This window comes from Cydia amplana, chromosome 5, assembly GCF_948474715.1.
Source record: "Cydia amplana chromosome 5, ilCydAmpl1.1, whole genome shotgun sequence".
Classification (NCBI taxonomy): Eukaryota; Metazoa; Arthropoda; class Insecta; order Lepidoptera; family Tortricidae; genus Cydia; species Cydia amplana.
In genome coordinates this window covers 20304271-20315206 of record NC_086073.1, presented here as the reverse complement: position 1 = coordinate 20315206, position 10936 = coordinate 20304271, and the positions used below count along the sequence as shown (strand labels likewise).

Sequence of the window (10936 nt, the reverse complement as noted above, 5' to 3'; positions counted from 1 at the left end):
CGAGTTCGCGGAATTAATGTAGTAAAAATTATCAATTTAGTCAATTTATACGAAAATGAACTCTAAAGGCACTCGGTACGGTTATCGATAATCGGTAAAGTCGATAGAAAATAAAATGAAAGAAAGTCCAGTATAAAAATGTTATAACACGAAATTAATTTGAGAAATCCGGAACTACTAAAGTGAATATCTAATTAAACGTTTACAATACCTATCTTCCGTTAAAGTTATTAATACGATAAGTTGGATTTCCAAAATATAATGACAATTTCCAATACGGTAAGTCGAGCGGTAAGAAATAAGAAAATTAGTCGAGTTATAAGAAATCCGAACACCTGTGTACAAAACACGCTCAAGACCCGAGTCGACGTATGCTACGCCTCGGACGAGGGGTCAAGTTATGTGGTTCTTTGAACAAAGGGAGAAGGCCAACGAAAGGCGTGATTGAACTACGTACAAAACTCCGTAAGACGGAGGTCTCGTTACACTGGGAAGTTAATTCTCAGAATACCCGTAGGTAGGAAATATTGTACCTAAGTTGTAGTTTTCGTTACAAAATTATAGGATTAGGTACTTAACAATTCGGTTATAAATGATTCGGTATATTTCGATAGTTTTAGTGAAATGATTAAGCAGTTTTAAATTCGGTAGACGGTGGAGTAAGCGAGACAACATGAACCAAAGACTATGATTTTAACTTCGTAATTACGCGATAGATTGACGTTGCAATTCGTTTACACGGTAGGAAAGGATATTAAACGAGTATTAACGACAATGTTAGAAAGGTTACGAAGTGAAATTGGTACTTGGTAGGCCGAGTGTGAATAGAGGTCAAAAGGTCGTTCCCGGTTTCGGCACCAACATATGTTGCAAAATGGCGCGGTTTTGGTATGAGATGCAATGCCAATTCACAACATTCAGGATCGAGCATAAATATCTATACTCGCCGGTAATAAACGGTACAACACGATAAAATAACCAAAGGATATCACGCACTGGACTGACCTGATACTGCAGTAATGGTGGAATCCTCTCGATGCGACTGGTTCTTCTTTTACGTTCAGCACCTTCTCCTCCTTCACACGCCGGCCGGCGGTACGTTAAATAGTCTTAGGCCTTTTGTCACGCACGATATATCACTAAAACACTTAGTTTTGGAGGCTTAAAACATATAAAGCGATTTAAATCGATAGCGGTCGATACGCATGCCGCGGCGTCTCGCTAGTTCTCGTTTTTGCCAACACAGGCGCTGCTGAGGCGTTGTCCTTAGCGTGTCGTCCGAGCAGTTTCGGACGATCCTATTGGCTAAAATGTCAATATTGTATCGTTGTGAAGTGCGTTTTGGCTTTGCATCGATAAACGGTAGAAGCGCGCGGAATTTTGATTAATTACTTAAAAACTAAACGGTAAGAACGGAACAGCCTATTTTATGTGCGCCCAAGAATTCCAAATTAAATTCAACCTTATTCCCATCGCTATTAATTTCAAATTCAAATCCCAGATTTTTTTGTATGATAAGTCGTTTAGGAGTTTAAATGAAAGCATATGATATATTCTAAAGTATTTCATTTATTTATAAATAGTCAATTAATCATATAGTTTTATTAACAATAAAATAAAATAAAATGAGTAACGAGTGAGGCGGGCGTGGCTCATACCACAGAGTCTTTGCGGTTCCTGCAACAAACACTCTTATTACTATACTAATAAGGTTGATTTTGAAGTAACGTTTAGTTTGTTTTTCAAGTACAGTTAGCGTCAAATAGTCGTAGCCAAAGTGGTCAAATATATCGGACCAGCAGTATGTATAAATGTTATCCAAGCTAGAAACTAGGTATTGCTGCATAAGCTTGTTTCAAAACTATCACTAGTAAAAAATAAAAACTTTACTATTTTGTATAATGATTAACTATTTTTGCGTACACAAAAGGTAGTAAATTGATGTCATATACTAAAGAAAAACTTCTAGGCCACACTTGATTCAAAAGGAACATTTGTCCCACAATGATTTTGAACTTTATTTCAAACTTATAGAGTTCAATTTTGCGTAATTTCCTATGACTCGTGCGCGGCGTGTATCGTGAACCTTATCGGAATGCAGGAAGGTTGATATTGGGTTGTAGCCGCGCCGGCTTTTAAAAGGCTTTTTTTTTATTGTAGTCGCGCGAGTCAGTCTTTGGCAGTGAAAGGGTTAAAGTTTTAATAGTCCATATATGATTTAATAAAAAAAACAACCAGGGGCCTATTGCATAACATTTTACAACTCATAATACAAGCGGAAGTCTCTTTCTAATAAAAGGGAATGAAAAGAGGCGTCCGCTTGTATTACGAGTTGTAAAATGTTATGCAATAGGCACCTGGGGCGAATTTCTCGAACGGTATTAGACTAATAATTTAGTCTACGAATCTCAAATCATATGGGTTACCATGGCAACACACTAATAATATTAGACTAATACTGTTTGAAAAATGGGGCAGGGGTGGGCAACCCGTGTAGATAATTTTACACGGCATTTAGTGGTGTTACAAACAATTCTTCTATACAATAGACCAGGGATGTTGCGGATGCCGATTTTTTGACATCCGCGGATGCGGATGCGGATGCGGATTTTTAAAGGCTCACATCCGCGGATGCGGATGCGGATGCGGATGTCAAGATAGTACCATAAAAAACGTCAAATATTACATTTTAGGAATTTTTATTTCTAAAAACCAGGAAAGTGCGAGTCGGACTCGCGTTCCAAGGGTTCCGTACATTAAGTCCCACTCACGCTTGACTGCTCATTTCTAATAGGTTTTTTTGGTTAATGACTAAATTACCTAGCAGTCTAGCATGCTAAGACGTTCCTGTACCGACCTGTTCCACATCCGCATCCGCATTAAATCCGCATCGATTTTATGCGGATGCGGATGTTGAAAATAATGCGGAAGTTCCGCGGTTGCGGATGCGGATATTCGCAACATCCCTGCAATAGACCTCGTCAACATAATGTATTACTTTTTAACTAGACAGGTGTGGCCAACCTGTGCATTATAATTCCGGGGTTCTAAACCAAAGCCTCACCAGATGTAGTGGTTGTCGTGGTGCGGCGCTCTCATGACGCCGACGCCGCCGCCGAGCCGGCGGTAGTTCATGGCGCCGCACAGGCGCCACTGGTTCGAATCCGGGTCGAACACCTGCCAATAAATTATGATTGTAATGTAAGTTTTTTTTTTTTCTCTAGCCTATTTTGGTGTCCCACTGCTGGGCAAAGGCCTCCCCTCGTTTTTTCCACTCGACCCTGTAATGTAACTTATCTTACTAAAACCCTCGATTGCTGATGTGCCGTCGGAAAGTTTCCAAAATTGCGAAATTTCCACATAGAACATTTTCGAAAAAAACACATTTTTGTTGGGAACCAAAATTTTCCATTTCCAAAATTAAAGTTTACTTTGAACCAGTAAATATTTCTTAAAATTTCCGAGAAGTTTTCCAACTTTTTGGAAATTTTCCGTAACTCTCACTAAAATATTATAACTGGCCGTTGACAACGGCGCTCTCTCTCTAGTATACACCTGTCTCTCTCTACAGTACGCACCTCGATGGACTTGAGATAGGCGGTGCCGTCGAACCCTCCGACGGCGTACAACTGGCCGTTGGCGACGGCGCTCTCTCTCTAGTATACACCTGTCTCTCTCTACAGTACACACCTCGATGGACTTGAGATAGGCGGTGCCGTCGAACCCTCCCACCGCGTACAACTGTCCGTTGACGACGGCGCTCTCTCTCTAGTATACACCTGTCTCTCTCTACAGTACACACCTCGATGGACTTGAGATAGGCGGTGCCGTCGAACCCTCCCACCGCGTACAACTGTCCGTTGACGACGGCGCTCTCTCTCTAGTATACACCTGTCTCTCTCTACAGTACACACCTCGATGGACTTGAGATAGGCGGTGCCGTCGAACCCTCCGACGGCGTACAACTGTCCGTTGACGACGGCGCTCTCTCTCTAGTATACACCTGTCTCTCTCTACACTACACACCTCGATGGACTTGAGATAGGCGGTGCCGTCGAACCCTCCCACCGCGTACAACTGTCCGTTGACGACGGCGCTCTCTCTCTAGTATACACCTGTCTCTCTCTACACTACACACCTCGATGGACTTGAGATAGGCGGTGCCGTCGAACCCTCTCACCGCGTACAACTGTCCGTTGACGACGGCGCTCTCTCTCTAGTATACACCTGTCTCTCTCTACACTACACACCTCGATGGACTTGAGATAGGCGGTGCCGTCGAACCCTCCGACGGCGTACAACTGTCCGTTGACGACGGCGCTCTCTCTCTAGTATACACCTGTCTCTCTCTACAGTACACACCTCGATGGACTTGAGATAGGCGGTGCCGTCGAACCCTCCGACGGCGTACAACTGTCCGTTGACGACGGCGCTCTCTCTCTAGTATACACCTGTCTCTCTCTACACTACACACCTCGATGGACTTGAGATAGGCGGTGCCGTCGAACCCTCCCACCGCGTACAACTGTCCGTTGACGACGGCGCTCTCTCTCTAGTATACACCTGTCTCTCTCTACACTACACACCTCGATGGACTTGAGATAGGCGGTGCCGTCGAACCCTCCCACCGCGTACAACTGTCCGTTGACGACGGCGCTCTCTCTCTAGTATACACCTGTCTCTCTCTACAGTACACACCTCGATGGACTTGAGATAGGCGGTGCCGTCGAACCCTCCCACCGCGTACAACTGTCCGTTGACGACGGCGCTCTCTCTCTAGTATACACCTGTCTCTCTCTACAGTACACACCTCGATGGACTTGAGATAGGCGGTGCCGTCGAACCCTCCCACCGCGTACAACTGTCCGTTGACGACGGCGCTCTCTCTCTAGTATACACCTGTCTCTCTCTACAGTACACACCTCGATGGACTTGAGATAGGCGGTGCCGTCGAACCCTCCCACCGCGTACAAATGTCCGTTGACGACGGCGCTCTCTCTCTAGTATACACCTGTCTCTCTCTACAGTACACACCTCGATGGACTTGAGATAGGCGGTGCCGTCGAACCCTCCGACGGCGTACAACTGTCCGTTGACGACGGCGCTCTCTCTCTAGTATACACCTGTCTCTCTCTACACTACACACCTCGATGGACTTGAGGTATGCGGTGCCGTCGAACCCTCCGACGGCGTACAACTGTCCGTTGACGACGGCGCTCTCTCTCTAGTATACACCTGTCTCTCTCTACACTACACACCTCGATGGACTTGAGATAGGCGGTGCCGTCGAACCCTCCGACGGCGTACAACTGTCCGTTGACGACGGCGCTCTCTCTCTAGTATACACCTGTCTCTCTCTACAGTACACACCTCGATGGACTTGAGATATGCGGTGCCGTCGAACCCTCCGACGGCGTACAACTGTCCGTTGACGACGGCGCTCTCTCTCTCTAGTATACACCTGTCTCTCTCTACACTACACACCTCGATGGACTTGAGATATGCGGTGCCGTCGAACCCTCCCACCGCGTACAACTGGCCGTTGACGACGGCGCTCTCTCTCTAGTATACACCTGTCTCTCTCTACAGTACGCACCTCGATGGACTTGAGATAGGCGGTGCCGTCGAACCCTCCCACCGCGTACAACTGTCCGTTGACGACGGCGCTCTCTCTCTAGTATACACCTGTCTCTCTCTACAGTACACACCTCGATGGACTTGAGATATGCGGTGCCGTCGAACCCTCCCACGGCGTACAACTGGCCGTTGACGACGGCGCTCTCTCTCTAGTATACACCTGTCTCTCTCTACACTACACACCTCGATGGACTTGAGATAGGCGGTGCCGTCGAACCCTCCCACGGCGTACAACTGTCCGTTGACGACGGCGAGGCCGACGCCGCTGCGGCGCGACGTCATGGCCACCACGGGCGACCACGCGTCCGCTGCTGGGTCGTATCTGTAATAAAACACAGTTAATCCTTTAACCGCCACAGTCGGCCGTAGCCGACAAGAGCTACACTATAAACTACATTGTTTTTATTTATTTATATTATTTAATGACGAAGCCTGTTGCGGATCTCATCACTGGTATGTTTGGGACGAAGCATGTTGCTGATTTAAAAAAAAAACAACATTCTGATAAAGTTACTAACTGTGATTAGGGTTTGTACGACGGATCCGAAATATATGGAGAGATCCGCGGATCCGGATCCAGATCCGGATAATTTCATACATTTCGGATCCGGATTGCAAACCCTAACTGTGATAAATGTGAAGACGTCGGTTGGATTTCACTCTCGAAAACGGGTTCTAAGGAGATGATATATGTTTTTGTTGATAAAGTAAAAGATGTTTGTATGTTGAGAATTAGTACCATAAATATGGCGGTTGCCCACAAAATGGCGGACAACAACAACCGAATGAAAGGAATTATGAGTGAATTTATAATAATAATAATAATAATAAATAATAATATAATAATATAAGTCCGGTAGTACCACGGAAGCGAAGAATTACAGACCCATCACGTGCTTACCTACACTTTATAAGCTCCTTACATCCATTTTGAGGACAAAAATCAACGCGCACATTGTCGCTAACAATATTTTGGCCCCCGCTCAAAATGGATGTAGGGTTGGGTCCCGTGGTACTAAAGAGCTCCTCCTCATAGACATGACCATTTGCCAACAAATCCGGCGGAACAAGGAGGCCCTCTCAGCCGCTTGGATTGACTACAAGAAGGCCTATGATTCGGTGCCTCATTCATGGCTGGGGAGGGTCTTAGAGCTGTATAAAGTTGATGCAGCTTTGAGAGCCTTTCTAAGCGCGTGTATGAGACAGTGGACCACAGTCCTTCGTCAACCAGGAGGCGGGGATGACCGCCCTGGCCCGCAGGATTTCATAAGGATTGAGCGAGGAATATTTCAGGGTGATAGTCTGAGTCCCCTATGGTTCTGCCTAGCTCTGAATCCCCTCAGCACCCTGCTGAAGGATTTGGGACTAGGTTGCCGGCTTCGGAGAGAGGGTGAAGTCATTTCTCACCTTCTGTACATGGATGACCTCAAATTATTTGCACCAAATAGCCGAGACTTGACGGAGCTACTGAAAACCACCGAAGTCTTCAGTAGTGCCATCAACATGGAGTTTGGTGTCGATAAATGTGCGGTTATGCATGTACAGCGGGGGAGGGTTGTAAATTCAACAAATTTACAACCTTCTGAGACAATGTCTTTCAGATCTATCTCTGAATCAGAAACCTATAAATACCTTGGTATGTCACAGTCGTTGGGTATTGAGGACGAGGGTATTAGACGGTCGGTGAAGGAGCGCTTTTTCAGTCGGCTCACAAAAGTCCTTAACAGTCTTTTGTCAGGAGGCAACAAAGTGCGCGCCTTCAACGCCTGGGTAATGCCCCTACTCACATACTCCTTTGGCATACTAAGGTGGACTCAGACCGAGCTGGATGCCCTGGATCGGAGGGTCCGATCACTGCTCACCGCGCATCGCATGCTACACCCACGCTCGTCAGTTATGAGATTGTACATCCCACGGAAATGTGGTGGCCGAGGCTTCCTAAACGCCAAGGATCTCCACAACCGCGAGGTGTACAATCTCAGGAATTATTTCCTTAACAACCAGTGTGGGATGCATCGTGATGTGGTGGCAGTAGACAGGAACCTCACGCCGCTCTCCTTGGCAAACGAGAACTGGCGCAAACCTGTGGTACTAAGTACTGCGGATCGCAAGACGGCATGGGAGAGTAAGGTGCTACACGGGCGGTTCTACAAGGCCCTCACGGGACCCGATGTGGACCTGCTCGCGTCGGTGAACTGGTTACGATTCGGGGATCTCTTCGGAGAAACCGAGGGTTTTGCCTGTGCAATTGCGGACGAAGTTATGATGACGAACAACTATCGGAAATATATCCTGAAGGACGGTACGGTCGACATTTGTCGGGCATGCCGCCGTCCCGGAGAGTCACTCAGGCATATCATTTCCGGTTGTTCTCATCTTGCTAACGGCGAGTACTTGCACAGACATAATCTCGTAGCCAGGATTATTCACCAGCAGCTTGCTCTTCTATACGGCCTTGTGGACCGCGAAGTACCGTACTACAAGTATTCACCTGCGCAAGTTCTCGAGAATGGTCGTGCCACGCTCTATTGGGATCGATCTATCATCACTGACAGGACTATTGTAGCCAATAAGCCTGACATTGTGATAATAGATCGATCGCAGCGCCGGGCCGTGCTCGTTGACATCACCATCCCCCATGATGAGAATCTCGTGAAAACCGAGAAGGACAAGTCTAGTAAGTACCTAGACTTGGCTCACGAGATAACCGCCATGTGGGATGTTGATTCGACGATCATTGTCCCGATAGTTGTTTCAGCGAACGGTCTAATAGCGAAGAGTCTCGACCAACATCTTGAGAGACTCTCGCTAGGTGGTTGGATCAAGGGTCAGATGCAGAAGGCGGTGATCTTGGACACGGCGCGGATAGTCCGCCGGTTCCTCTCTCTGCAGCCCTGACCACCGGCAGCTTGGGCCTTGCCCCGCTGCTGGCGGCACCCTAGGTTAGGTTTTTTATAATATGTTTATACGTATTGTGTATTGTTTTTGTAAGTGTTTTTGTATTTTATTTTTATATCCATATTATAAAATAACCTAGCCTAAGAGTTAAAATAAATAAAGAGAATAATAATAATAAATTCTTTATTTCATAATAGTATACATTTTTGTGATACAGGGGATGGAGCCGCCCGGTAAGCTTATGCTTGTGTTGGGAGGCACCGCTCTTCCCTAGGTTTATAAGTAGTACAATATTTATTTTATTTTATTAACATTAGGTAACTAAGATATGTAGGTAATTATACAGAATTACTAGTTAATATGTTTTAACTTAATTCTAAAACATGCATTACAACACAGCTACAAGTACACTGTTTCTGTTAATTCTTACTCGTTTCGTTTGATTTAAGGTGTGAATATCGACTGAGACAGGTGTTTGTGAGTGTGTGCGTGTGCGTGTGCGTGTGCGTGCGTGTGTGTGTGTGTGTGTGTGTGTGTGTGTGTGTGTGTGTGTGTGTGTGCGCGTGTGAGTGATTGAGTGTATTCTAGTACTCTGTTCTTAGCAGCTTCTCTGTTTCGTCGAAGGTTTTAGTTTTAAGCCATTTAGTGAGATGTAATTTACATTCGTGGTATGTTTTTGAATGAATATCTAATTCTCTGTTAATTTTATTATAAAGGTAGGCCGACTTTGAATTAAACTGCGATCTTGCAAAGTAAGTTCTCGTACGTAAAAATTTAGCTACATTGACCATATTTCTTTTGTTTTTATAATTAGGGTTGTAGGGTATTAGTTTGTGTTTTTTCAATATTGATTGCAGAACATATAATTTCCTTACCGATAGAAGATCAGTAGTTTGATAAAGCATTTCAGTAGGATATCTAATTTTTTTGAAGTACATGACTTTTATGAGTGCACGTTGTGCTCTTTCAAGATAGATAAAGCGACTTTTCGCTGCACCACCCCAGACCGATATGCAGTACAATAAGACAGATTGCACCAGGGAGACATAAATTTCGTTTAAGATGTTGCGAGGCTTTGTAAGATTTGTTTTACCTGGTGTAATGTGCCTTAGCGACTTAAAGATCCAGAGCAGTTTTCTGACTCTACCGATTACTTGGTCAAGGTGGGAATACCAATTTAAATGCTCGTCCAGTTGTATACCTAAATATTTCGTTTCAGATACTTTTTCAATAGTTGGACAGTTACAAGTAGAAAAATCAGTTTGCTGACACGAATGAATTTTTAAATCTATTAGAGTAGTCGGTTGTGAGATGCTAAAACAAACATATTTTGTCTTATTGGTGTTTAATGTTAGTAGGTTCCTCCTTAACCACTTTGATATGTGTACCATTCCGAGTTCAGCTCCGACATTTACCTCTCCCCATGATTTTCCACTAAAAATGACAGCTGTATCGTCAGCATAAGAGAATATTTTTGCGCCAGGAATGGTCATATCGCAGAGATCGTTGATGTAAACTAAAAATAAAGTCGGACCCAGAACGCTTCCCTGCGGTACGCCATATTGGACATCCTCATCCTCGCTGACATATTCGCCCAGTTTAACCCGTTGCTTTCGGCCATAGAGATAATCTTTAAAAAGTAAAAGTGGTATTCCTCTGATACCTTTTCTCTCCAACTTTTGCACAAGAATGGGAAGAGAGACTGTATCAAAAGCTTTCTTCAGATCTAGAAAGACAGCTAGGCACTTGTTGTTGTTATCAAGGTTTTCTACAACTGAGGAGGTAAGAGATATTACTGCGTCCTCAGTTGATCTTCCGTGTCTGAATCCGAACTGTGAATTAGATAAGAGATTAAATTTGGTTAAGTATTTTAGTAATCTGTTATTCAGAATTTTTTCTAGTATTTTCGAAATCACTGGCAGGACTGAGATAGGTCTGTAGTTGCTGATGTCGTCTCTCTTTCCACTCTTGTACACGGGAGTAATAATAGACGTTTTAAACGATTTAGGGAAAATTCCTAAATTAAAGCTAAGGTTCATTATGTGAGTTATGATAGGGACTATTTCATTGGCAACATATTTAAGAAATTTTGTCGATACATTGTCCCAGCCAGGCGCACTACTTGATTTAAGATTTATAAGTGTAGTGTACACTTCGTCTTGGTTAGTAGGTAATAATACGAAGGATCCAGACTGACATGGAAGATTGCTGAGGAAAGCGTTTAATTCTTCTTGAGAGTCAGGGCAAATTTGTTCGGCAAGCTCTTTTCCTATGTTAGCAAAATATTTGTTTATAGTGTCAGCTGATTCCATAACAGTAGGTTTGACATTTAAAAGCTCAGCATTAAGTTTATTAGGTTTATTATTGTATGTAAGTGTTTTTATATTTTTCCAAAGGAGTT

The 10936-nt window shown here is 44.4% G+C and overlaps 3 protein-coding genes across 3 annotated transcripts in view; 2 read left to right on the top strand and 1 right to left on the bottom strand.

The window, feature by feature from the left end:
* LOC134648334 (mediator of DNA damage checkpoint protein 1-like) overlaps positions 1 to 10936 on the top strand; it is a 139761-nt gene that overhangs the window by 8619 nt on the left and 120206 nt on the right. The gene's annotated exons all lie outside the window — the stretch shown is intronic.
* Positions 1 to 10936, top strand: part of LOC134648366 (protein lifeguard 4-like) — a 357077-nt gene that overhangs the window by 322140 nt on the left and 24001 nt on the right. The window lies entirely within an intron of this gene.
* The window catches only part of LOC134648388 (kelch-like protein diablo), a 30362-nt gene continuing 20974 nt past the window's right edge, over positions 1549 to 10936 (bottom strand). Inside the window, exons 12-14 of the mRNA XM_063502916.1 lie at positions 5821 to 5959; positions 3065 to 3177; positions 1549 to 1677 (exon numbers count right to left, since the gene is read on the bottom strand). Of these exons, the coding sequence (XP_063358986.1) occupies positions 1653 to 1677; positions 3065 to 3177; positions 5821 to 5959 (277 nt within the window). The 3' untranslated portion in view covers positions 1549 to 1652. The remainder of the gene's footprint in view (positions 1678 to 3064; positions 3178 to 5820; positions 5960 to 10936) is intronic.